The sequence below is a fragment of the Salmo trutta genome, chromosome 25, assembly GCF_901001165.1.
Source record: "Salmo trutta chromosome 25, fSalTru1.1, whole genome shotgun sequence".
Lineage (NCBI taxonomy): Eukaryota > Metazoa > Chordata > Actinopteri > Salmoniformes > Salmonidae > Salmo > Salmo trutta.
In genome coordinates, this window is record NC_042981.1 from 273,785 (window position 1) to 298,472 (window position 24,688).

At 46.1% G+C, this 24,688-nt stretch overlaps 1 protein-coding gene and 2 long non-coding RNA genes across 6 annotated transcripts in view; all 3 read left to right on the forward strand.

Annotated features, from left to right (window-relative positions):
- letm1 (leucine zipper-EF-hand containing transmembrane protein 1) overlaps nt 1-24,688 on the forward strand; it is a 55,428-nt gene that overhangs the window by 25,622 nt on the left and 5,118 nt on the right. For all 3 annotated transcript variants that reach the window (XM_029712587.1, XM_029712588.1, XM_029712589.1), the window contains exons 4-11: nt 7,466-7,609; nt 8,897-9,034; nt 9,353-9,556; nt 10,097-10,216; nt 15,758-15,889; nt 16,350-16,583; nt 18,690-18,824; nt 19,048-19,241. In XM_029712587.1, coding sequence (XP_029568447.1) covers nt 7,466-7,609; nt 8,897-9,034; nt 9,353-9,556; nt 10,097-10,216; nt 15,758-15,889; nt 16,350-16,583; nt 18,690-18,824; nt 19,048-19,241 — 1,301 coding nt within the window. The remainder of the gene's footprint in view (nt 1-7,465; nt 7,610-8,896; nt 9,035-9,352; nt 9,557-10,096; nt 10,217-15,757; nt 15,890-16,349; nt 16,584-18,689; nt 18,825-19,047; nt 19,242-24,688) is intronic.
- LOC115161810 (uncharacterized) lies at nt 10,226-14,715 on the forward strand. 2 transcript variants are annotated; one of them, XR_003869427.1, is made up of 3 exons: nt 10,226-10,696; nt 12,978-14,085; nt 14,388-14,715. It is a non-coding gene; the product is annotated as an uncharacterized LOC115161810 (long non-coding RNA). The 2 variants fall into 2 exon arrangements; XR_003869428.1 differs by lacking the exon at nt 10,226-10,696 and having other exon boundaries at nt 11,802-13,682; nt 13,926-14,085.
- Nucleotides 16,592-17,207, forward strand: LOC115161811 (uncharacterized). Its single transcript, XR_003869429.1, has 2 exons — nt 16,592-16,972; nt 17,129-17,207. It is a non-coding gene; the product is annotated as an uncharacterized LOC115161811 (long non-coding RNA).

Below are 24,688 nucleotides of genomic sequence, written 5' to 3' on the forward strand. Positions count from 1 at the left end.
GGCTGGGGAACAGTAGGTGAATAGCCTCTATATACAGGGCTGGGGTATTGAGACGGTAGGTGAATAGCCTCTATAAACAGGGCCGGGGAACAGTAGGTGAATAGCCTCTATATACAGGGCCGGGGAACAGTAGGAGAATATCCTCTATATACAGGGCTGGGGAACAGTAGGTGAATAGCCTCTATATACAGGGCCGGGGAAATGTTTCAGGGGGATTGAGACGGTAGGAGAATAGCCTCTATATACAGGGCTGGGGTATTGAGACGGTAGGTGAATAGCCTCTATAAACAGGGCTGGGGTATTGAGACGGTAGGAGAATAGCCTCTATATACAGGGCTGGGGAAATGTTTCAGGGGGATTGAGACGGTAGGAGAATAGCCTCTATAAACAGGGCTGGGGAAATGTTTCAGGGGGATTGAGACGGTAGGTGAATAGCCTCTATAAACAGGGCTGGGGAAATGTTTCAGGGGTATTGAGACGGTAGGAGAATAGCCTCTATATACAGGGCTGGGGAAATGTTTCAGGGGGATTGAGACGGTAGGTGAATAGCCTCTATAAACAGGGCTGGGGAAATGTTTCAGGGGTATTGAGACGGTAGGAGAATAGCCTCTATATACAGGGCTGGGGAAATGTTTCAGGGGGATTGAGACGGTAGGTGAATAGCCTCTATAAACAGGGCTGGGGAAATGTTTCAGGGGTATTGAGATGGTAGGAGAATAGCCTCTATATACAGGGCTGGGGAAATGTTTCAGGGGGATTGAGACGGTAGGAGAATAGCCTCTATATACAGGGCTGGGGGATTGAGACGGTAGGAGAATAGCCTCTATATACAGGGCTGGGGGATTGAGACGGTAGGAGAATAGTCTCTATATACAGGGCAGGGGTATTGAGACGGTAGGAGAATAGCCTCTATATACAGGGCAGGGGTATTGAGACGGTAGGTGAATAGCCTCTATATACAGGGCTGGGGAAATGTTTCAGGGGGATTGAGACGGTAGGTGAATAGCCTCTATATACAGGGCTGGGGAACAGTAGGTGAATAGCCTCTATATACAGGGCTGGGGAACAGTAGGTGAATAGCCTCTATATACAGGGCTGGGGTATTGAGACGGTAGGTGAATAGCCTCTATAAACAGGGCCGGGGAACAGTAGGTGAATAGCCTCTATATACAGGGCCGGGGAACAGTAGGAGAATAGCCTCTATATACAGGGCTGGGGAACAGTAGGTGAATAGCCTCTATATACAGGGCCGGGGAAATGTTTCAGGGGGATTGAGACGGTAGGAGAATAGCCTCTATATACAGGGCTGGGGAAATGTTTCAGGGGGATTGAGACGGTAGGTGAATAGCCTCTATATACAGGGCTGGGGAACAGTAGGAGAATAGCCTCTATATACAGGGCTGGGGGATTGAGACGGTAGGAGAATAGCCTCTATAAACAGGGCTGGGGAAATGTTTCAGGGGGATTGAGACGGTAGGTGAATAGCCTCTATATACAGGGCTGGGGAACAGTAGGTGAATAGCCTCTATAAACAGGGCTGGGAAACAGTAGGTGAATAGTCTCTATAAACAGGGCTGGGGTATTGAGACGGTAGGTGAATAGCCTCTATAAACAGGGCTGGGGGATTGAGACGGTAGGTGAATAGGCTCTATATACAGGGCAGGGGAACAGTAGGTGAATAGCCTCTATATACAGGGCTGGGGGATTGAGACGGTAGGTGAATAGCCTCTATATACAGGGCCGGGGAACAGTAGGAGAATAGCCTCTATATACAGGGCCGGGGAACAGTAGGAGAATAGCCTCTATATACAGGGCTGGGGTATTGAGACGGTAGGAGAATAGCCTCTATAAACAGGGCTGGGGTATTGAGATGGTAGGAGAATAGCCTCTATAAACAGGGCAGGGGGATTGAGACGGTAGGTGAATAGCCTCTATATACAGGGCCGGGGAACAGTAGGAGAATAGCCTCTATATACAGGGCCGGGGAACAGTAGGAGAATAGCCTCTATAAACAGGGCTGGGGAACAGTAGGTGAATAGCCTCTATATACAGGGCTGGGGAACAGTAGGTGAATAGCCTCTATATACAGGGCTGGGGTATTGAGACGGTAGGTGAATAGCCTCTATATACAGGGCTGGGGGATTGAGACGGTAGGTGAATAGCCTCTATATACAGGGCTGGGGAACGGTAGGTGAATAGCCTCTATATACAGGGCTGGGGAACAGTAGGTGAATAGCCTCTATATACAGGGCTGGGGTATTGAGACGGTAGGTGAATAGCCTCTATATACAGGGCTGGGGTATTGAGACGGTAGGTGAATAGCCTCTATATACAGGGCTGGGGAACAGTAGGAGAATAGCCTCTATAAACAGGGCCGGGGAACAGTAGGTGAATAGCCTCTATAAACAGGGCTGGGGAACAGTAGGTGAATAGCCTCTATAAACAGGGCTGGGGTATTGAGACGGTAGGTGAATAGCCTCTATATACAGGGCTGGGGAAATGTTTCAGGGGGATTGAGACGGTAGGAGAATAGCCTCTATATACAGGGCTGGGGGATTGAGACGGTAGGAGAATAGCCTCTATATACAGGGCTGGGGGATTGAGACGGTAGGAGAATAGTCTCTATATACAGGGCAGGGGTATTGAGACGGTAGGAGAATAGCCTCTATATACAGGGCAGGGGTATTGAGACGGTAGGTGAATAGCCTCTATATACAGGGCTGGGGAAATGTTTCAGGGGGATTGAGACGGTAGGTGAATAGCCTCTATATACAGGGCTGGGGAACAGTAGGTGAATAGCCTCTATATACAGGGCTGGGGAACAGTAGGTGAATAGCCTCTATATACAGGGCTGGGGTATTGAGACGGTAGGTGAATAGCCTCTATAAACAGGGCCGGGGAACAGTAGGTGAATAGCCTCTATATACAGGGCCGGGGAACAGTAGGAGAATAGCCTCTATATACAGGGCTGGGGAACAGTAGGTGAATAGCCTCTATATACAGGGCCGGGGAAATGTTTCAGGGGGATTGAGACGGTAGGAGAATAGCCTCTATATACAGGGCTGGGGAAATGTTTCAGGGGGATTGAGACGGTAGGTGAATAGCCTCTATATACAGGGCTGGGGAACAGTAGGAGAATAGCCTCTATATACAGGGCTGGGGGATTGAGACGGTAGGAGAATAGCCTCTATAAACAGGGCTGGGGTATTGAGACGGTAGGTGAATAGACTCTATAAACAGGGCTGGGGTATTGAGACGGTAGGTGAATAGCCTCTATAAACAGGGCTGGGGTATTGAGACGGTAGGTGAATAGCCTCTATATACAGGGCTGGGGAACAGTAGGAGAATAGCCTCTATATACAGGGCTGGGGGACAGTAGGTGAATAGCCTCTATAAACAGGGCTGGGGTATTGAGACGGTAGGAGAATAGCCTCTATAAACAGGGCTGGGGTATTGAGACGGTAGGTGAATAGCCTCTATATACAGGGCTGGGGAACAGTAGGAGAATAGCCTCTATAAACAGGGCTGGGGTATTGAGACGGTAGGAGAATAGCCTCTATAAACAGGGCTGGGGTATTGAGACGGTAGGAGAATAGCCTCTATAAACAGGGCAGGGGGATTGAGACGGTAGGTGAATAGCCTCTATATACAGGGCCGGGGAACAGTAGGAGAATAGCCTCTATATACAGGGCCGGGGAACAGTAGGAGAATAGCCTCTATAAACAGGGCTGGGGAACAGTAGGTGAATAGCCTCTATATACAGGGCTGGGGAACAGTAGGTGAATAGCCTCTATATACAGGGCTGGGGAACAGTAGGTGAATAGCCTCTATATACAGGGCTGGGGAACAGTAGGTGAATAGCCTCTATAAACAGGGCTGGGGAACCGGAGGTGAATAGGCTCTATATACAGGGCTGGGGAACAGTAGGTGAATAGCCTCTATATACAGGGCTGGGGGACAGTAGGTGAATAGCCTCTATATACAGGGCTGGGGGACAGTAGGTGAATAGCCTCTATATACAGGGCTGGGGGACAGTAGTTGAATAGCCTCTATATACAGGGCTGGGGAACAGTAGGTGAATAGGCTCTATATACAGGGCTGGGGAACAGTAGGTGAATAGCCTCTATATACAGGGCTGGGGGACAGTAGGTGAATAGCCTCTATATACAGGGCTGGGGGACAGTAGGTGAATAGCCTCTATATACAGGGCTGGGGAACAGTAGGTGAATAGGCTCTATATACAGGGCTGGGGAACAGTAGGTGAATAGCCTCTATATACAGGGCTGGGGGACAGTAGGTGAATAGCCTCTATATACAGGGCTGGGGAACAGTAGGTGAATAGCCTCTATATACAGGGCTGGGGGACAGTAGGTGAATAGCCTCTATATACAGGGCTGGGGTATTGAGACGGTAGGAGAATAGCCTCTATAAACAGGGCTGGGGAACAGTAGGTGAATAGCCTCTATAAACAGGGCTGGGGAACAGTAGGTGAATAGCCGCTATAAACAGGGGTGAGGGGCGGGTGGGTGAATAGCCTCTATAAACAGGGCCGGGGAACAGTAGGTGAATAGCCTCTATATACAGGGCTGGGGAACAGTAGGTGAATAGCCTCTATAAACAGGGCTGGGAAACAGTAGGTGAATAGTCTCTATAAACAGGGCTGGGGTATTGAGACGGTAGGTGAATAGCCTCTATAAACAGGGCTGGGGGATTGAGACGGTAGGTGAATAGGCTCTATATACAGGGCAGGGGAACAGTAGGTGAATAGCCTCTATATACAGGGCTGGGGGACAGTAGGTGAATAGCCTCTATATACAGGGCTGGGGGACAGTAGTTGAATAGCCTCTATATACAGGGCTGGGGAACAGTAGGTGAATAGGCTCTATATACAGGGCTGGGGAACAGTAGGTGAATAGCCTCTATATACAGGGCTGGGGGACAGTAGGTGAATAGCCTCTATATACAGGGCTGGGGGACAGTAGGTGAATAGCCTCTATATACAGGGCTGGGGAACAGTAGGTGAATAGGCTCTATATACAGGGCTGGGGAACAGTAGGTGAATAGCCTCTATATACAGGGCTGGGGGACAGTAGGTGAATAGCCTCTATATACAGGGCTGGGGAACAGTAGGTGAATAGCCTCTATATACAGGGCTGGGGGACAGTAGGTGAATAGCCTCTATATACAGGGCTGGGGTATTGAGACGGTAGGAGAATAGCCTCTATAAACAGGGCTGGGGAACAGTAGGTGAATAGCCTCTATAAACAGGGCTGGGGAACAGTAGGTGAATAGCCGCTATAAACAGGGGTGAGGGGCGGGTGGGTGAATAGCCTCTATAAACAGGGCCGGGGAACAGTAGGTGAATAGCCTCTATATACAGGGCTGGGGAACAGTAGGTGAATAGCCTCTATAAACAGGGCTGGGAAACAGTAGGTGAATAGTCTCTATAAACAGGGCTGGGGTATTGAGACGGTAGGTGAATAGCCTCTATAAACAGGGCTGGGGGATTGAGACGGTAGGTGAATAGGCTCTATATACAGGGCAGGGGAACAGTAGGTGAATAGCCTCTATATACAGGGCTGGGGGATTGAGACGGTAGGTGAATAGCCTCTATATACATGGCCGGGGAACAGTAGGAGAATAGCCTCTATATACAGGGCCGGGGAACAGTAGGAGAATAGCCTCTATATACAGGGCTGGGGTATTGAGACGGTAGGAGAATAGCCTCTATAAACAGGGCTGGGGTATTGAGATGGTAGGAGAATAGCCTCTATAAACAGGGCAGGGGGATTGAGACGGTAGGTGAATAGCCTCTATATACAGGGCCGGGGAACAGTAGGAGAATAGCCTCTATATACAGGGCCGGGGAACAGTAGGAGAATAGCCTCTATAAACAGGGCTGGGGAACAGTAGGTGAATAGCCTCTATATACAGGGCTGGGGAACAGTAGGTGAATAGCCTCTATATACAGGGCTGGGGAACAGTAGGTGAATAGCCTCTATATACAGGGCTGGGGGATTGAGACGGTAGGTGAATAGGCTCTATATACAGGGCAGGGGAACAGTAGGTGAATAGCCTCTATATACAGGGCTGGGGGATTGAGACGGTAGGTGAATAGCCTCTATTAACAGTGCTGGGGGATTGAGACGGTAGGTGAATAGCCTCTATATACAGGGCTGGGGAACAGTAGGAGAATAGCCTCTATATACAGGGCTGGGGTATTGAGACGGTAGGTGAATAGCCTCTATATACAGGGCTGGGGAACAGTAGGTGAATAGCCTCTATAAACAGGGCTGGGGGATTGAGACGGTAGGTGAATAGCCTCTATATACAGGGCAGGGGAACAGTAGGTGAATAGCCTCTATAAACAGGGCTGGGGAACAGTAGGTGAATAGCCTCTATAACAGGGCTGGGGAACAGTAGGTGAATAGCCTCTATAAACAGGGCTGGGGAACAGTAGGTGAATAGCCTCTATAAACAGGGCTGGGGAACAGTAGGTGAATAGCCTCTATAAACAGGGCCGGGGAACAGTAGGTGAATAGCCTCTATAAACAGGGCTGGGGAACAGTAGGAGAATAGCCTCTATATACAGGGCTGGTGGGACAGTAGGTGAATAGGCTCTATAAACAGGGCTGGGGAACAGTAGGTGAATAGCCTCTATAAACAGGGCTGGGGAACAGTAGGTGAATAGCCTCTATAAACAGGGCTGGGGAACAGTAGGTGAATAGCCTCTATAAACAGGGCTGGGGAACAGTAGGTGAATAGCCTCTATAAACAGGGCTGGGGAACGGTAGGTGAATAGCCTCTATAAACAGGGCTGGGGAACAGTAGGTGAATAGCCTCTATAAACAGGGCTGGGAAATGTATTTCACCCCTTTTTCTAATTTCTCTACTTTAGCAAAACATTTTATACTGAATGTTATCAGATCTTCAACCAAAACCCAATATTAGGTAACGGGAACCTGAGTGAACAAATAACACAATTACATACATCATTTATTTATTTAATTAACAAAGTTATGCAACTGCAAATGTGTGAAAAATGTATTTCCCCCTTAAACTCTAACTGGTTGTTCCACCTTGAGCTGCAATGACTCCACCCAACCACTTCCTGTAGTTATTGACCAGTCTCACGTCGCTGTGGAGGAATTCTGGCCCACTCTTCCATGCAGAACTGCTTTAACTCAGCAACATTTGTGTGTTTTTAAGCATGAACTGCTCATTTCATGTCTTGCCACAACATCTCTATTGAGATTAGGTCTGGACTTTGACTAGGCCATTCCAAAACTTCAAATTTGTTTATTTTTAGCCATTTTGATGGGGATTTTTGTTATGGAGTATTGTAATGTTTAAAAAATGGTATAACTGCCTTAATTTTGCCAGACCGCAGGAAGAGTAAAGGGGATCCATAATAAATACATACATAAACTGTTTTTGACTAAATAATGTCTGTTTTCCTCCCCAGTTCCTAAGAACTTGTGCCGATGTCTTTCGACTCCTTCCCTTCCTGGTGTTCATCATTGTGCCGTTCATGGAGTTCCTGCTTCCTGTGGCACTGAAGCTCTTCCCCAACATGCTGCCCTCAACCTTTGAGACGCAGTCCAAGAAGGTAGGACCTCCTCCTTAACCATTATCTTAAAGGAATGTTCCAGATTTTCTTTATTTACCTTAATCGTTGTTCCGGTCACGTTAGAACATGTAGGAAACAGCTTCCAAATTAGTTATATGTATGGTTATTCTCCCTCAGTGATGTATTTGGGGGTGATCACGTGTTTTTTTTAAAGCTACAACAAGCTTTAGGGAGGAGTGAGGTTAATTTCCTGATCTCTGCTTGTTCCACCTCTGAACACGGGGAATTTGAGAAAGCGGGCCTTCCTAGTTAAACAGCCATGAGACTGTAATGCAGTGTCAGAGAGCTTCTCTCATTACTCGTGTCAGATAATCTATTGTGTGTAGAATGGCTGTTGCAAGCGATGACCCCCCTCCCTCTGCAGAGTTGGACGATTACGACTTTTAACAAGTGTTGAATGATCAGAATCCAATTTATTCGCAATGTAAATTTACACAAGTACATTTCCGGGACACTGACTACAGTGCCTTCAGAAAGGATTCACGCCGCTGGACTTTTTACCACATTTTGTTGTTACAGCCTGAATTTAAAATAGATTAAATTTAGATGTTGTGTCACTGGCCTACACACACTACGCCATAATGCCAAAGTGGAATTATATTTTTTACAAATTTAATTAAAAATGAACATGTCTTGAGGCAATAAGTATTCAGCCCCTTGGTTATGTCGAGCCTAAATAAAGTTCAGGAGTAAAAATATTCTTAACAAGTCTCATAAGTTTTTCATGGACTCACTCTGTGTGCAATAATAGTGTTTAACATAATTTAATGACTACCTCATCTCTGTACCCCACACATACAATTATCTGGAAGGTCCCTCAGTCCAGCAGGGAATTTCAAACACAGATTCAACCACAAAGACCAGGGAGGTTTTCCAATGGCTCACAGAGAAGGGCCCCTATTGGTAGATGGGTAAAACATTTTAAAAGCAGACATTGAATATCCCTTTGAGCAGTGTGAAGTTATTAATTACACTTTGGATGGTGTATCAATACACCCAGTCACTACTAAGATAAAGATAAACCCAGGCGTGTCCCATTTCGCTGACGACCCTCCTGGCTCCGCCCACCGACATCCTATTAAGGAAAAGAAGAGCGTTGAGAGAATTCGGCAGACGGAGTGGGAGGGTCGTCACACCAGCCATAGCCTTCTTTCGTTTCCTCCCCTCCCCTTTAATCTAGCCCTGCCGCTGACCTCCCCTTTAATCTAGCCCTGCCGCTGACCTTAGCCCTCCCTGATCTAATGTGTGTGTGTGTGTCCGTCCCAGGAGGAGAGGCTGAAGACAGAGCTGCGTGTGAAACTGGAGATGGCTAAATTCCTCCAGGACACTGTGGAGGAGATCGCTCTGAGGAACAAGGCTGCCAAGGGAAACGTCACTGAGGAGTTCTCTACCTTCTTTCAGAAGGTACCATCCATCTATCGCTACAGTCAAAACGCCTGTGTCCCCATGTCTCTGTCCCCCGTCTCCATTAAATCTCTGTCTCCGTGTCTCTGCCCCCCTTGTGTCTGTCGCTGTCTTCCCCGTTCCCCTGTCTCTGTCCCCCTGTGTCTGTCTCGGTCTCTGTCCCCCCCGTCTCGGTCTTGGTCCCCCCCTGTCTCGGTCTCTGTCCCCCCCTGTCTCGGTCCCCCGTGTGTCTGTCTCTGTCCCCCCCTGTCTCCGTCCGCCTTGTCTCCCTAACCATCTCTGCTCCGTCCCCCTGTGTCTCGGTCTCTCCCCCTATAGATCCGGGACTCAGGGGAGCGTCCCAGTAATGAGCAGATCATCAGGTTCTCGAAGCTGTTTGAGGATGAGTTAACTCTGGACAACCTGACTCGTCCTCAGCTGGTCGCTCTGTGTCGTCTGTTGGAGCTCCAGTCTATAGGAACCAACAACTTCCTTCGCTTTCAACTCATCATGAAGCTACGAGCCATCCGTGCTGACGACAAGGTCTGTAACCCCTGACCCCTAAGCCTTCCAATGGATGATATTTTATTGAACCTTTTATTTCACTAGGCAAGTCAAAAAAATAAGTGCGTCTGTGTTATCATGAAGCTACGAGCCATCCGTAATCTCTGACCCCTGACCTCGAGCTACGACCTTGGGCTCCCGAGTGGCGCAGCGGTCTGAGGCACTGCATCTCAGTGCTAGAGGCGTCACTACAGACCCTGGCTCGATTCCAGGCCGTATCACAACTGGCTGCGATTGGGAGTCCCGTAGGGCGGCGCACAATTGGCCCAGAGTCGTCCGGGTTAGTTAGTTGGCCGGGGTAGGCAGTCATTGTGAAATAAGAGTTTGTTCTGAACTGACTTGCCTAGTTAAATAAAAGTAAAATATGAGCCGTCTGTGGTGACAAGGTCAGATGTTAGACTCCCTGACCTTTTAACCCTAATCACTCACCTAGTTTGGTGATGGAGGCTGAATGAAGAACATAAATAACCTGTCATCCGTGTTGAATCAATACTACTGATTACTGTTCTGTCTGTACAGTTGATAGCGGAAGAGGGGGTGGACACTCTGAGTGTGAATGAGCTCCAGGCAGCCTGTCGAGTCCGAGGGATGAGAGCTCTGGGGGTCACAGAGGAGAGGCTGAGAGAACAGCTCCAGCAGGTAATAAACCACCTATATATTATTATATATATTAACATATCAGTGTCCTGATGGAGGAGAGACTGAGAGATCAGCTCCAGCAGGTAATAAACCACCTATATATTATTATATATATTAACATATCAGTGTCCTAATGGAGGAGAGACTGAGAGATCAGCTCTAGCAGGTAATAAACCACCTATATATTATTATATATATTAACATATCAGTGTCCTAATGGAGGAGAGACTGAGAGATCAGCTCCAGCAGGTAATAAACCACCTATATATTATTATATATATTAACATATCAGTGTCCTGATGGAGGAGAGACTGAGAGATCAGCTCCAGCAGGTAATAAACCACCTATATATTAACATATCAGTGTCCTAATGGAGGAGAGGCTGAGAGATCAGCAGGTAATAAACCACCTATATATTATTATATATATTAACATATCAGTGTCCTAATGGAGGAGAGGCTGAGAGATCAGCTCCAGCAGGTAATTAACCACCTATATATTATTATATATATTAACATATCAGTGTCCTAATGGAGGAGAGGCTGAGAGATCAGCTCCAGCAGGTAATAAACCACCTATATATTATTATATATATTAACATATCAGTGTCCTAATGGAGGAGAGGCTGAGAGATCAGCAGGTAATAAACCACCTATATATTATTATATATATTAACATATCAGTGTCTTAATGGAGGAGAGGCTGAGAGATCAGCAGGTAATAAACCACCTATATATTATTATATATATTAACATATCAGTGTCCTAATGGAGGAGAGGCTGAGAGATCAGCAGGTAATAAACCACCTATATATTATTATATATATTAACATATCAGTGTCCTGATGGAGGAGAGGCTGAGAGATCAGCTCCAGCAGGTAATAAACCACCTATATATTAACATATCAGTGTCCTAATGGAGGAGAGGCTGAGAGATCAGCTCCAGCAGGTAATTAACCACCTATATATTAACATATCAGTGTCCTAATGGAGGAGAGACTGAGAGATCAGCTCTAGCAGGTAATAAACCACCTATATATTATTATATATATTAACATATCAGTGTCCTAATGGAGGAGAGACTGAGAGATCAGCAGGTAATAAACCACCTATATATTATTATATATATTAACATATCAGTGTCCTAATGGAGGAGAGGCTGAGAGATCAGCAGGTAATAAACCACCTATATATTATTATATATATTAACATATCAGTGTCCTAATGGAGGAGAGACTGAGAGATCAGCTCTAGCAGGTAATAAACCACCTATATATTATTATATATATTCACATATCAGTGTCCTGATGGAGGAGAGACTGAGAGATCAGCAGGTAATAAACCACCTATATATTATTATATATATTAACATATCAGTGTCCTGATGGAGGAGAGACTGAGAGATCAGCTCCAGCAGGTAATAAACCACCTATATATTATTATATATATTAACATATCAGTGTCCTAATGGAGGAGAGGCTGAGAGATCAGTAGGTAATAAACCACCTATATATTATTATATATATTAACATATCAGTGTCCTAATGGAGGAGAGACTGAGAGATCAGCTCCAGCAGCTAATAAACCACCTATATATTATTATATATATTAACATATCAGTGTCCTGATGGAGGAGAGACTGAGAGATCAGCTCCAGCAGGTAATAAACCACCTATATATTATTATATATATTAACATATCAGTGTCCTGATGGAGGAGAGGCTGAGAGATCAGCAGGTAATAAACCACCTATATATTATTATATATATTAACATATCAGTGTCCTAATGGAGGAGAGACTGAGAGATCAGCTCCAGCAGGTAATAAACCACCTATATATTATTATATATATTAACATATCAGTGTCCTGATGGAGGAGAGACTGAGAGATCAGCTCCAGCAGGTAATTAACCACCTATATATTAACATATCAGTGTCCTAATGGAGGAGAGGCTGAGAGATCAGCTCCAGCAGGTAATTAACCACCTATATATTATTATATATATTAACATATCAGTGTCCTAATGGAGGAGAGGCTGAGAGATCAGCTCCAGCAGGTAATAAACCACCTATATATTATTATATATATTAACATATCAGTGTCCTGATGGAGGAGAGGCTGAGAGATCAGCTCCAGCAGGTAATAAACCACCTATATATTAACATATCAGTGTCCTAATGGAGGAGAGGCTGAGAGATCAGCAGGTAATAAACCACCTATATATTATTATATATATTAACATATCAGTGTCCTAATGGAGGAGAGGCTGAGAGATCAGCAGGTAATTAACCACCTATATATTATTATATATATTAACATATCAGTGTCCTGATGGAGGAGAGGCTGAGAGATCAGCAGGTAATTAACCACCTATATATTATTATATATATTAACATATCAGTGTCCTAATGGAGGAGAGGCTGAGAGATCAGCTCCAGCAGGTAATAAACCACCTATATATTATTATATATATTAACATATCAGTGTCCTGATGGAGGAGAGACTGAGAGATCATCAGGTAATAAACCACCTATATATTATTATATATATTAACATATCAGTGTCCTGATGGAGGAGAGACTGAGAGATCAGCTCCAGCAGGTAATAAACCACCTATATATTATTATATATATTAACATATCAGTGTCCTGATGGAGGAGAGACTGAGAGATCAGCTCTAGCAGGTAATAAACCACCTATATATTATTATATATATTAACATATCAGTATCCTAATGGAGGAGAGACTGAGAGATCAGCAGGTAATAAACCACCTATATATTAACATATCAGTGTCCTAATGGAGGAGAGGCTGAGAGATCAGCAGGTAATTAACCACCTATATATTATTATATACATTAACATATCAGTGTCCTAATGGAGGAGAGGCTGAGAGATCAGCAGGTAATTAACCACCTATATATTATTATATATATTAACATATCAGTGTCCTGATGGAGGAGAGACTGAGAGATCAGCTCCAGCAGGTAATAAACCACCTATATATTATTATATATATTAACATATCAGTGTCCTGATGGAGGAGAGACTGAGAGATCAGCTCCAGCAGGTAATTAACCACCTATATATTAACATATCAGTGTCCTAATGGAGGAGAGGCTGAGAGATCAGCAGGTAATAAACCACCTATATATTAATATATATATTAACATATCAGTGTCCTGATGGAGGAGAGGCTGAGAGATCAGCTCTAGCAGGTAATAAACTACCTATATATTATTATATATATTAACATATCAGTGTCCTGATGGAGGAGAGGCTGAGAGATCAGCTCTAGCAGGTAATAAACCACCTATATATTATTATATATATTAACATATCAGTGTCCTAATGGAGGAGAGACTGAGAGATCAGCTCCAGCAGGTAATAAACCACCTATATATTATTATATATATTAACATATCAGTGTCCTGATGGAGGAGAGGCTGAGAGATCAGCTCCAGCAGGTAATAAACCACCTATATATTATTATATATATTAACATATCAGTGTCCTGATGGAGGAGAGGCTGAGAGATCAGCTCCAGCAGGTAATTAACCACCTATATATTATTATATATATTAACATATCAGTGTCCTAATGGAGGAGAGGCTGAGAGATCAGCTCCAGCAGGTAATAAACCACCTATATATTATTATATATATTAACATATCAGTGTCCTAATGGAGGAGAGGCTGAGAGATCAGCAGGTAATAAACCACCTATATATTATTATATATATTAACATATCAGTGTCCTAATGGAGGAGAGGCTGAGAGATCAGCAGGTAATAAACCACCTATATATTATTATATATATTAACATATCAGTGTCCTGATGGAGGAGAGGCTGAGAGATCAGCTCCAGCAGGTAATAAACCACCTATATATTAACATATCAGTGTCCTAATGGAGGAGAGGCTGAGAGATCAGCTCCAGCAGGTAATAAACCACCTATATATTATTATATATATTAACATATCAGTGTCCTGATGGAGGAGAGGCTGAGAGATCAGCTCCAGCAGGTAATTAACCACCTATATATTAACATATCAGTGTCCTAATGGAGGAGAGGCTGAGAGATCAGCTCCAGCAGGTAATTAACCACCTATATATTATTATATATATTAACATATCAGTGTCCTAATGGAGGAGAGGCTGAGAGATCAGCAGGTAATAAACCACCTATATATTATTATATATATTAACATATCAGTGTCCTGATGGAGGAGAGGCTGAGAGATCAGCTCCAGCAGGTAATAAACCACCTATATATTATTATATATATTAACATATCCGTGTCCTAATGGAGGAGAGGCTGAGAGATCAGCTCCAGCAGGTAATTAACCACCTATATATTAACATATCAGTGTCCTAATGGAGGAGAGGCTGAGAGATCAGCAGGTAATAAACCACCTATATATTATTATATATATTAACATATCAGTGTCCTAATGGAGGAGAGACTGAGACAGTGAGCCTATATTAAACCTACTAAAACACTGTTTAAACATGAGAGTTCTTCTTCACTGTGATTAGTAGCTAACCTGGTGTGTTCCTCTTCTCCAGTGGTGGGGTTAGGGGTTAGGGGTAGGGGATAGAGGTTAGGGTAGAGGTTAGGGTAGGGTTGGGGTTAGGGGTTAGGGGTAGGGGATAGAGGTTAGGGTAGAGGTTAGGGTAGGGTTGGGGTTAGGGGTTAGGGTTAGGGGGTAGAGGTTAGGGTAGGGTTGGGGTTAGGGGTAGGGGATAGGGGTTAGGGTTAGGGGTTATAACCTGGTGTTCCTCTTCTCCAGTGGTAGGGTAGAGGTTAGGGTAGGGTTGGGGTTAGGGGTTAGGGTAGGGTTGGGGTTAGGGGTTAGGGTTAGGGGTTATAACCTGGTGTGTTCCTCTTCTCCAGTGGTGGGGTTAGGGGTTAGGGGTTAGGTTAGGGTAGGGTTAGGGGTTATAACCTGGTGTGTTCCTCTTCTCCAGTGGTGGGGTTAGGGGATAGGGGTTAGGGTTAGGGTTAGGGGTTAGGGGTTATGGGGTTATAACCTGGTCTGTTCCTCTTCTCCAGTGGTAGGGGTAGGGGTTAGGGTAGGGGGAGGGTTGGGGTTAGGGTTAGGGGTTATAACCTGGTCTGTTCCTCTTCTCCAGTGGTAGGGTAGGGGTAGGGGTTAGGGGTTAGGGTAGGGTTGGGGTTGGGGTCAGGGTTAGGGGTTATAACCTGGTCTGTTCCTCTTCTCCAGTGGTAGGGTAGGGGTAGGGGTTAGGGTAGGGGGAGGGTTGGCGTTAGGGTTAGGGGTTAGGGGTTATGGGGTTATAACCTGGTCTGTTCCTCTTCTCCAGTGGTAGGGGTAGGGGTTAGGGTAGGGGGAGGGTTGGCGTTAGGGTTAGGGGTTAGGGGTTATGGGGTTATAACCTGGTCTGTTCCTCTTCTCCAGTGGTAGGGTAGGGGTTAGGGGTTAGGGGTAGGGTTAGGGTAGGGGTTAGGGGTTAGGGGTAGGGGATAGGGGTTAGGGTCAGGGTTAGGGGTTATAACCTGGTCTGTTCCTCTTCTCCAGTGGTTGGAGCTCCACCTGAACCAGCACATCCCCACCTCACTGCTCCTCCTCTCCAGAGCCATGTTCCTCCCTGATACTCTCTCCCCTGCTGACCAGCTCAAGACCACCCTGCAGAATCTGCCTGACATAGTGGTATGTATGAGTACAGTTCCACCTGGAAATAGTGGTGTGTGTGAGTACAGTTCCACCTGGAAATAGTGGTGTGTGTGAGTACAGTTCCACCTGGAAATAGTGGTGTGTGTGAGTACAGTTCCACCTGGAAATAGTGGTGTGTGTGAGTACAGTTCCACCTGGAAATAGTGGTGTGTGTGAGTACTGCTCCTCCTGGAAATAGTGGTGTGTGTGTGTGTGTGTGAGTACAGTTCCACCTGCTGGTACAGGGTTTTTATACTGACATGGAATCCAGGTGTAGCAGCCTTCTGTTGTAACCTGGAGCGTTGTTCGTTTATTCACATACGTTCTCTCCGTCTCCAGGCCAAGGAGGTCAGGGGTTAGAGGTCAGGGGTGAGAGGTCAGGGTCAGGGTCTCTGACATGGTGTAGGGTTAGAGATCAGGGTTATGTATGACATGGTGTCTCTCTCTCTCTCTCCAGGCTAAGGAGGCCCAGGTTAAAGTAGCTGAGATGGAGCTGTCCCAGGTGGACAACAAGACCAAGCTGGAAGCAACGCTGCAGGAGGAGGCAGCGATACGTCAGGATAACAAGGACCGAGAGCTGGAGAGGCTGGCGGACGCAGCAGAGAGGACAGAATTCTCCCTCTCTAATGGGGACATGGCTAAACACTCAGAGACACTACGAGACACAGCGCCTGTCCTAGAGGGCATCAAGGTAACACACAGACCAACACCTGTCCTTTAGGGCATGAAGGTAACACTCAGACCAACACCTGTCCTTTAGGGCCTGAAGGTAACACACAGACCAACACCTGTCCTAGACGGCATGAAGGTAACACTCAGACCATACCTGTCCTAGAGGGCATGAAAGTAACACACAGACCAACACCTGTCCTAGAGGGCATGAAGGTAACACACAGACCAACACCTGTCCTAGAGGGCATGAAGGTAACACACAGACCAACACCTGTCCTAGAGGGCATGAAGGTAACACACAGCCCAACACCTGTCCTAGAGGGCATCAAGGTAACACACAGACCAACACCTGTCCTAGAGGGCATCAAGGTAACACACAGACCAACACCTGTCCTAGAGGGCATGAAGGTAACACACAGACCAACACCTGTCCTTAAGGGCATCAAGGTAACACACAGCCCAATACCTGTCCTAGAGGGCATGAAGGTAACACACAGACCAACACCTGTCCTAGAGGGCATCAAGGTAACACACAGACCAACACCTGTCCTAGAGGGCATGAAGGTCTTCAGGTGATTTGAATAGATTTCACCATAATCATATTTTATACTGGGCAAAAATATATAAAAAAAAAAAAAAAAAAGTTCCCTGCCCTGAACTATGTCACTAGCCGGCTACCACCCAGTACCCTGCCCTGAACTTAGTCACCGTTACTAGCCGGCCTCCACCCAGTACCCTGCCCTGAACTTTCTCACTGTCACTAGCCGGCTACCACCCAGTACCCTGCCCTGAACTTAGCCACCGTTACTAGCTGGCTACCACCCAGTACCCTGCCCTGAACTTAGCCACTGTTACTAGCCGGATACCACCCAGTACCCTGCCCTGAACTTTCTCACCGTCACTAGCCTCCACCCAGTACCCTGCCCTGAACTATGTCACTGTCACTAGCCAGCTACCACCCAGTACCCTGTCCTGAACTTAGCCACCGTTACTAGCCGGCTACCACCCAGTACCCTGTCCTGAACTTAGTCACTGTTACTAGCTGGCTACCACCCAGTACCCTGCCCTGAACTATAGTTACTGTTACTAGCATCCACCCAGTACCCTGCCCTGAACCTTAGTTACTGTTACTAGCCGGCTACCACCCAGTAACCTGCCCTGAACTTAGTCACCGTCACTAGCCTCCACCCAGTACCCTGCCCTGAACTTTCTCACTGTTACTAGCCGGCTACCACCCAGTACCCTGCCCTGAACTATAGTTACTGTTACTAGCCGGCCTCCACCCAGTACCCTGCCCTGAACTATAGTCACTGTCACTAGCTGGCTACCACCCAGTACCCTGTCCTGAACTATGTCACTGTTACTAGCTGGCTACCACCCAGTACCCTGCCCTGAACTATAGTCACTGTCACTAGCTGGCTACCACCCAGTACCCTGCCCTGAACTATAGTCACTGTCACTAGCTGGCTACCACCCAGTACCCTGCCCTGAACTATAGTCACTGTCACTAGCTGGCTACCACCCAGTACCCTGCCCTGAACTATAGTTACTGTTACTAGCATCCACCCAGTACCCTGCCCTGAACTTAGCCACCGTTACTAGCTGGCTACCACCCAGTACCCTGCCCTGAACTATAGTTACTGTTACTAGCATCCACCCAGTACCCTGCCCTGAACCTTAGTTACTGTTACTAGCCGGCCTCCACCCAGTACCCTGCCCTGAACTATAGTCACTGTCACTAGCTGGCTACCACCCAGTACCCTGCCCTGAACTATAGTCACTGTCACTAGCTGGCTACCACCCAGTTACTCAACCCTGCAACTTAGAGGCTACTGCTCTATGTACATAGACATGGAATCACTGGCCACTTTAATAATGTTTATAAAATGCTTTACTAAGCTCATATGTATATACTGTGTTCTAGGCAATGCCATCCTATTCAACTATTGCTGTATACACTATTCTATCCTACGACAATCCTATCCTATTGTCCTGTACCAAACTGTATAATAGTATATATTGTCCTGTACCCTGCTGGGTGTTTTACCTAATAAACTGGTCACTGAGTGTCTGTCCTGTACCCAGCTGTACCCCAATATATAATAGTATATATTGTCCCCTACAGGGAGAGGAGATCACTAAGGAAGAGATAGACATGTTGAGTGATGCTTGTACCCAGCTGAAGGAACAGAAGAAGTTGCTCACTCTGGAAAAGGAGGAACTAGAGGACCTGAAAGATGATGTGCAGGAGTACAGCGAGGTAAGGTGGGATCTCCACTACTGACGGGGGTAAGGTGGGATCTCCACTACTGACGGGGGTAAGGTGGGATCTCCGCTACTGACGGGGGTAAGGTGGGATCCCCGCTACTGACGGGGGTAAGGTGGGATCTCCGCTACTGACGGGGGTAAGGTGGGATCTCCGCTACTGACGGGGGTAAGGTGGGATCTCCGCTACTGACGGGGGTTTCTGTGTTTCTGTCCAGGACCTGAAGGAGATAAAGAAGGAGTTATCTAAGACTGGCCAGGAGAAGGCCGTGCAGGAGAGTAAGGCCTCTCAGCGGCTCTCTAAGAGGGTCAACAGGATGATCGGTAGGATAGGAAAGATCATCACAGAGCTGGAGCAGGACAAGGTGGTCCTGGACGGACAGATGGACAGACCATCCACTCCTCCTATTGGGTAAGAAATCAGCAGCGTCATCATAGAACCACTCTGGGAACCAATGGGGGTGTCCGATCAGACTGGAACAGGATATGGACGTCATGTGACCGGCGTTAACGTGTAGTTACCGGTAGTTACCAATGGGCTAAATGTGTAGTTACCAATGGGCTAAACGTGTAGTTACCGGTAGTTACCAATGGGCTAAATGTGTAGTTACCAATGGGCTAAACGTGTAGGTACCGGTCGTTACCAATGGGCTAAATGTGTAGTTACCGGTAGTTACCAATGGGCTAAATGTGTAGTTACCAATGGGCTAAACGTGTAGTTACCGGTAGTTACCAATGGGCTAAATGTGTAGTTACCGGTAGTTACCAATGGGCTAAATGTGTAGTTACCGGTAGTTACCAATGGGCTAAACGTGTAGTTACCGGTAGTTACCAATGGGCTAAACGTGTAGTTACCGGTAGTTACCAATGGGCTAAACATGTAGTTACCGGTAGTTACCAATGGGCTAAACGTGTAGTTAGGTAGCATTTGGAGTAATGGGTTAGGAGTCTTATTCACATGCTGAAATGTGTTTGATCTCGCTAAAAACACATGCCTCCAAAGAAATATCACTTAATATGCCTTCAACAAAAACAAGGCTAGTTTGAAAATTGGATAATGTTCATTTGACATTTGATGGAGAATGGATGATCATCATAGGGTTGTTGACGGTGTGGCTGGGTTGTTGACGGTGTGGCTGGGTTGTTGACGGTGTGGCTGGGTTGTTGACGGTGTGGCTGAGTTGTTGACTGGGTTGTTGACGGTGTGGACGGTGTGGCTGGGTTGTTGACGTTGTGGCTGGGTTGTTGACGGTGTGGCTGGGTTGTTGACGGTGTGGCTGGGTTGTTGACGGTGTGGCTGGGTTGTTGACGGTGTGGCTGGGTTGTTGACGGTGTTGACGGATCGGGCTGGGTTGTTGACGGTGTGGCTGGGTTGTTGACGGTGTGGCTGGGTTGTTGACGGTGTTGACGGATCGGGCTGGGTTGTTGACGGTGTGGCTGGGTTGTTGACGGTGTGGCTGGGTTGTTGACGGTGTTGACGGATCGGGCTGGGTTGTTGACGGTGTGGCTGGGTTGTTGACGGTGTTGACGGATCGGGCTGGGTTGTTGACGGTGTGGCTGGGTTGTTGACGGTGAAAGACATGCCTCAATATGTAGTAAAACATTCAGGTTTCCAACAATTTAAGTACATGTTTTGAAAATGCGTTCTGCCTCCAGCTCATTGGGAAGTGGGGTGTGACGTTGCCTCTGCTGTTTGAGATGCTGTAGCAGGAGCCTCTGCTGTTTGAGATGCTGTAGCAGGAGCCTCTGCTGTTTGAGATGCTGTAGCAGGAGCCTCTGCTGTTTGAGATGCTGTAGCAGGAGCTCTCTGCTGTTTGAGATGCTGTAGCAGGAGCCTCTGCTGTTTGAGATGCTGTTGCAGGAGCCTCTGCTGTTTGAGATGCTGTAGCAGGAGCCTCTGCTGTTTGAGATGCTGTAGCAGGAGTCTCTGCTGTTTGAGATGCTGTAGCAGGAGCTCTCTGCTGTTTGAGATGCTGTAGCAGGAGCCTCTGCTGTTTGAGATGCTGTAGCAGGAGCCTCTGCTGTTTGAGATGCTGTAGCAGGAGCCTCTGCTGTTTGAGATGCTGTAGCAGGAGCTCTCTCGCTGTCCGACAGAGTTTCTGCTCATAGGCGGCTTCGTATCTGTGTGATTAAATGTGACCCACTACCTCTTTTCAGTCATATGTAGCAACATTTTGAAATTGTGTTTTTTACATTGGATAAAAGTAGAGACTTAGAGCTAGAACAATTGTATATCATACACTGTAGCTGAGGAACAATGGGAAAGTAATTCTGCTATGAAAGTTGAGGAACTTGTAAACTCACTTTTGAGAAAGTGGTCCTTGAATGTTTTGGTCCACCTACTGGAGATCTCTTCTTTGTCTACACCCATTCAGCATCGTTCACACCCTCTTAAGCCTTAGCCCCACTCATCTCTTTAAGGATTCTCATTTGAGGCCATGTGCTAAACAGAGTGAGTAGTGTAGTAAACAACCAACGTTTTCAAGACTTAAAGTGGTGAAAATAGTAGCTCCAGGTAAAAATACAATATCTAGTCCTTGGCCTATATCCTAATCTGACTTTGGTGCAGGTCATGTTGTTCACATTACTGTCTCTGGGAAACACACAAAATAAAATTTGAAGATTATTTGTCACATGCACAGGATACCGAAGGTGTCATAGCCGCTAAAGCTAACCAACTAGGTTCAATGTGCCAGCTAACATTAGCTAGCTAACAGTACGCTTTAACTTGGGATTTTGTTTAGACATGTAGCTCGCTAATAAACCATAATCTCAATCCATAGAATACTAGTATTACAAACTGATTGTCATAGCTAGCTAAAGCTAACCAAATAGGTTCTAGTTAGCTAGCTAACATTAGAGTATAACTAGCCATGCAAATGGATTTCTGAGATATTTCAACACGGAAAATGTAGCTAGATGCATGTAGCCGTGTACATGCATGAACGGTTAGTGGCAGACTGCAACCACTTTCATTATATAAGATGCCCTGTGTCGTTTTCATTTTGTTTGTACAGCTTGCTTGGCCCATTGGGTCCAGTCACTCTGGTTCACACTGACCGTGTGCAATGCCATAATCATCAAATCTTTCTCCTTCTCTGTCGCGGATGCCATAGTTGCCCTTAGTTTGAAGATGTAATCCGGAGACAGATGTTTTATACAACAGCCTTGTTCTCTTTTCCACTCCCTCTGCATTTGTAATCAAATGGCAAAATTGTATTCATCTCCTTATCATACTCTGCTTCCACCAGGCATTCTACTGATTTCAAAACATTGTCAACTTCTTCCGCGACAACAACACTGTTGATCGCCGTTTCTTCCCAATCACTGTCATCAGAAGAAGGTTCAATGAAAATGCTTTTACTTAAGTCAGGGATTTCCTCATCGTCTGAATAATTTTCAGTTGGAGAGAGTCAACATGACACGATCGTCCTCCAGAAAGTCCATCTCAACTTTTTTCCACTGATCTTTGTCAATAGTGTCTGCTAAATTCAGGGCAGCGTTGTTGAGAGCAGTAGCATCACTTTGCATTTCTCCGTGGTTAACGTTATATCTTTCAATAAGCTGCGGTAGCAAGTATCTACACATACTGAGCAGCTCATGTTATATGTATGTTACATGGCAGACCAATCCGAACTCATGTCTCGGGATGTCCATCCATTATCTCAGCCAATCATGGCTAGCGGGAAAGTTTCTGTCTTTTTCCGTGGCTTAACTAACCAGGCTCGTAACTTAACAATTTTATTCGTATTTACAGATGACATACAATTTTGTTATTAAGGCACTTGAAAGTTCACATGTTCCAGAAGGCATTTCTGCCAAAAAAAAAAACGTTCATGTGCCTCTCCTGTGAAGTAGTGACGTCCATCATACGCCTACCTTACTGAAACGAGTCACAAATAAGTTACATAACGAATATACACACGCCAAGTTAATTCCATTCAGTTATGCAAGTTAACCTAGAGACTAGTAAGCATGACTGGTCAAATGTATTTACATCAATGACGAGGCTAAAAATGTATTTTTTTTATTTCCCTACCGGACAATTGGCCGGTGCAGATTTTATCGGCTTTTCTATTTTTTTATCGTCCAAAAGCCGGCTAACACCGGCTAACACCGGCTAACACCGGCTAACACCGGCTAACACCGGCTAACACCGGCTAACACCGGCTAACTGAAACCCTGCTTGGTGGCACAGATTACTGTTCCATCTGAGCTGGGCGCTCTGCCCTCAGCAGCTGTACCTGGTCAGGTGACGTGTCATAGCCTGGTTCAGTCTGCTGGAACAGGTCCACCCATTCACTGTGGTGGGGCTTCATACTGACCTCCATTCACTGTGGTGGGGCTTCATACTGACCTCCATTCACTGTGGTGGGGCTTCATACTGACCTCCATTCACTGTGGTGTGGCTTCACACTAGATTATGTTAGACAGCTCTTCCTAATAGCAGCTCCTGTGACGGAATGGGCAGCGCCGTTAAGGGCTGTCTCCATTTTAAAATAGTGTGTTTTCTTTAAGGAGAAGCATGAGGTCTTTAGTTCGTCTCTGTTCTCTGGCCTGTAAAGTCACTCTTCATTTGGAATGGTAAACATGCATCATTACTATGTTGTTATTGATGGTGTCTGTTCTAATGTAGACTTCCTGAGAAGCCAGTCTGGGTTAGAGTGGGTTAGAGTTAACCCTAACCCATATTCATCAGTATGGAAGCCAGCCTGGGTTAGAGTTAACCCTAACCCATATTCATCAGTATGGAAGCCAGTCTGGGTTAGAGTTAACCCTAACCCGTATTCGTCAGTATGGAAGCCAGTCTGGGTTAGAGTTGGTTAGAGAAGCCACTCTGTTTGTTTCTAGAGCGGAGGCTGTGGTATAGCTAAGCCCAGAGCCACTCTGTTTGTTTCTAGAGCGGAGGCTGTGGTATAGCTAAGCCCAGAGCCACTCTGTTTGTTTCTAGAGCGGAGGCTGTGGTAAAGCTAAGCCCAGAGCCACTCTGTTTGTTTCTAGAGCAGAGGCTGTGGTATAGCTAAGCCCAGAGCCACTCTGTTTGTTTCTAGAGCGGAGGCTGTGGTATAGCTAAGCCCAGAGCCATATATTAAGAAATAAATGACTAAACCCTATCAAACTTAGCACAACTAACTTTTTATAGACAAAAGTAAAATGATAGAAATGACTTTGCTGGTGATGCGCGCCCCTCAGGTGATACAAATGTAACAGCAGCCTGAGCACACAGGACTGGAAACAACCATACAGATGGAACCATTTCATGTATTATCTGACCAACACTAGTGCTGCCAACTCAACATGTTTATAAGTGAGGGTTCAAAAAAATGGTCACGATGAGGAAAAGTTTTGCAGCACACCTGAGAGTTCCTCAAGCAACACACCTGAGAGTTCCTCAAGCAGCACACCTGAGAGATCCTCAAGCAGCACACCTGAGAGATCCTCAAGCAGCATTACATTTACATTTACATTTAAGTCATTTAGCAGACGCTCTTATCCAGAGCGACTTACAAATCGGTGCATTCACCTTATGATATCCAGTGGAACAACCACTTTACAATAGTGCATCTAAATATTTTGGGGGGGGGGTTAGAAGGATTACTTTATCCTATCCCAGGTATTCCTTAAAGAGGTGGGGTTTTAGGTGTCTCCAGAAGGTGGTGATTGACTCCGCTGTCCTGGCGTCGTGAGGGAGCTTGTTCCACCATTGGGGTGCCAGAGCAGCGAACAGTTTTGACTGGGCTGAGCGGGAACTGTGCTTCCTCAGAGGTAGGGAGGCGAGCAGGCCAGAGGTGGATGAACGCAGTGCCCTTGTTTGGGTGTAGGGCCTGATCAGAGCCTGAAGGTACGGAGGTGCCGTTC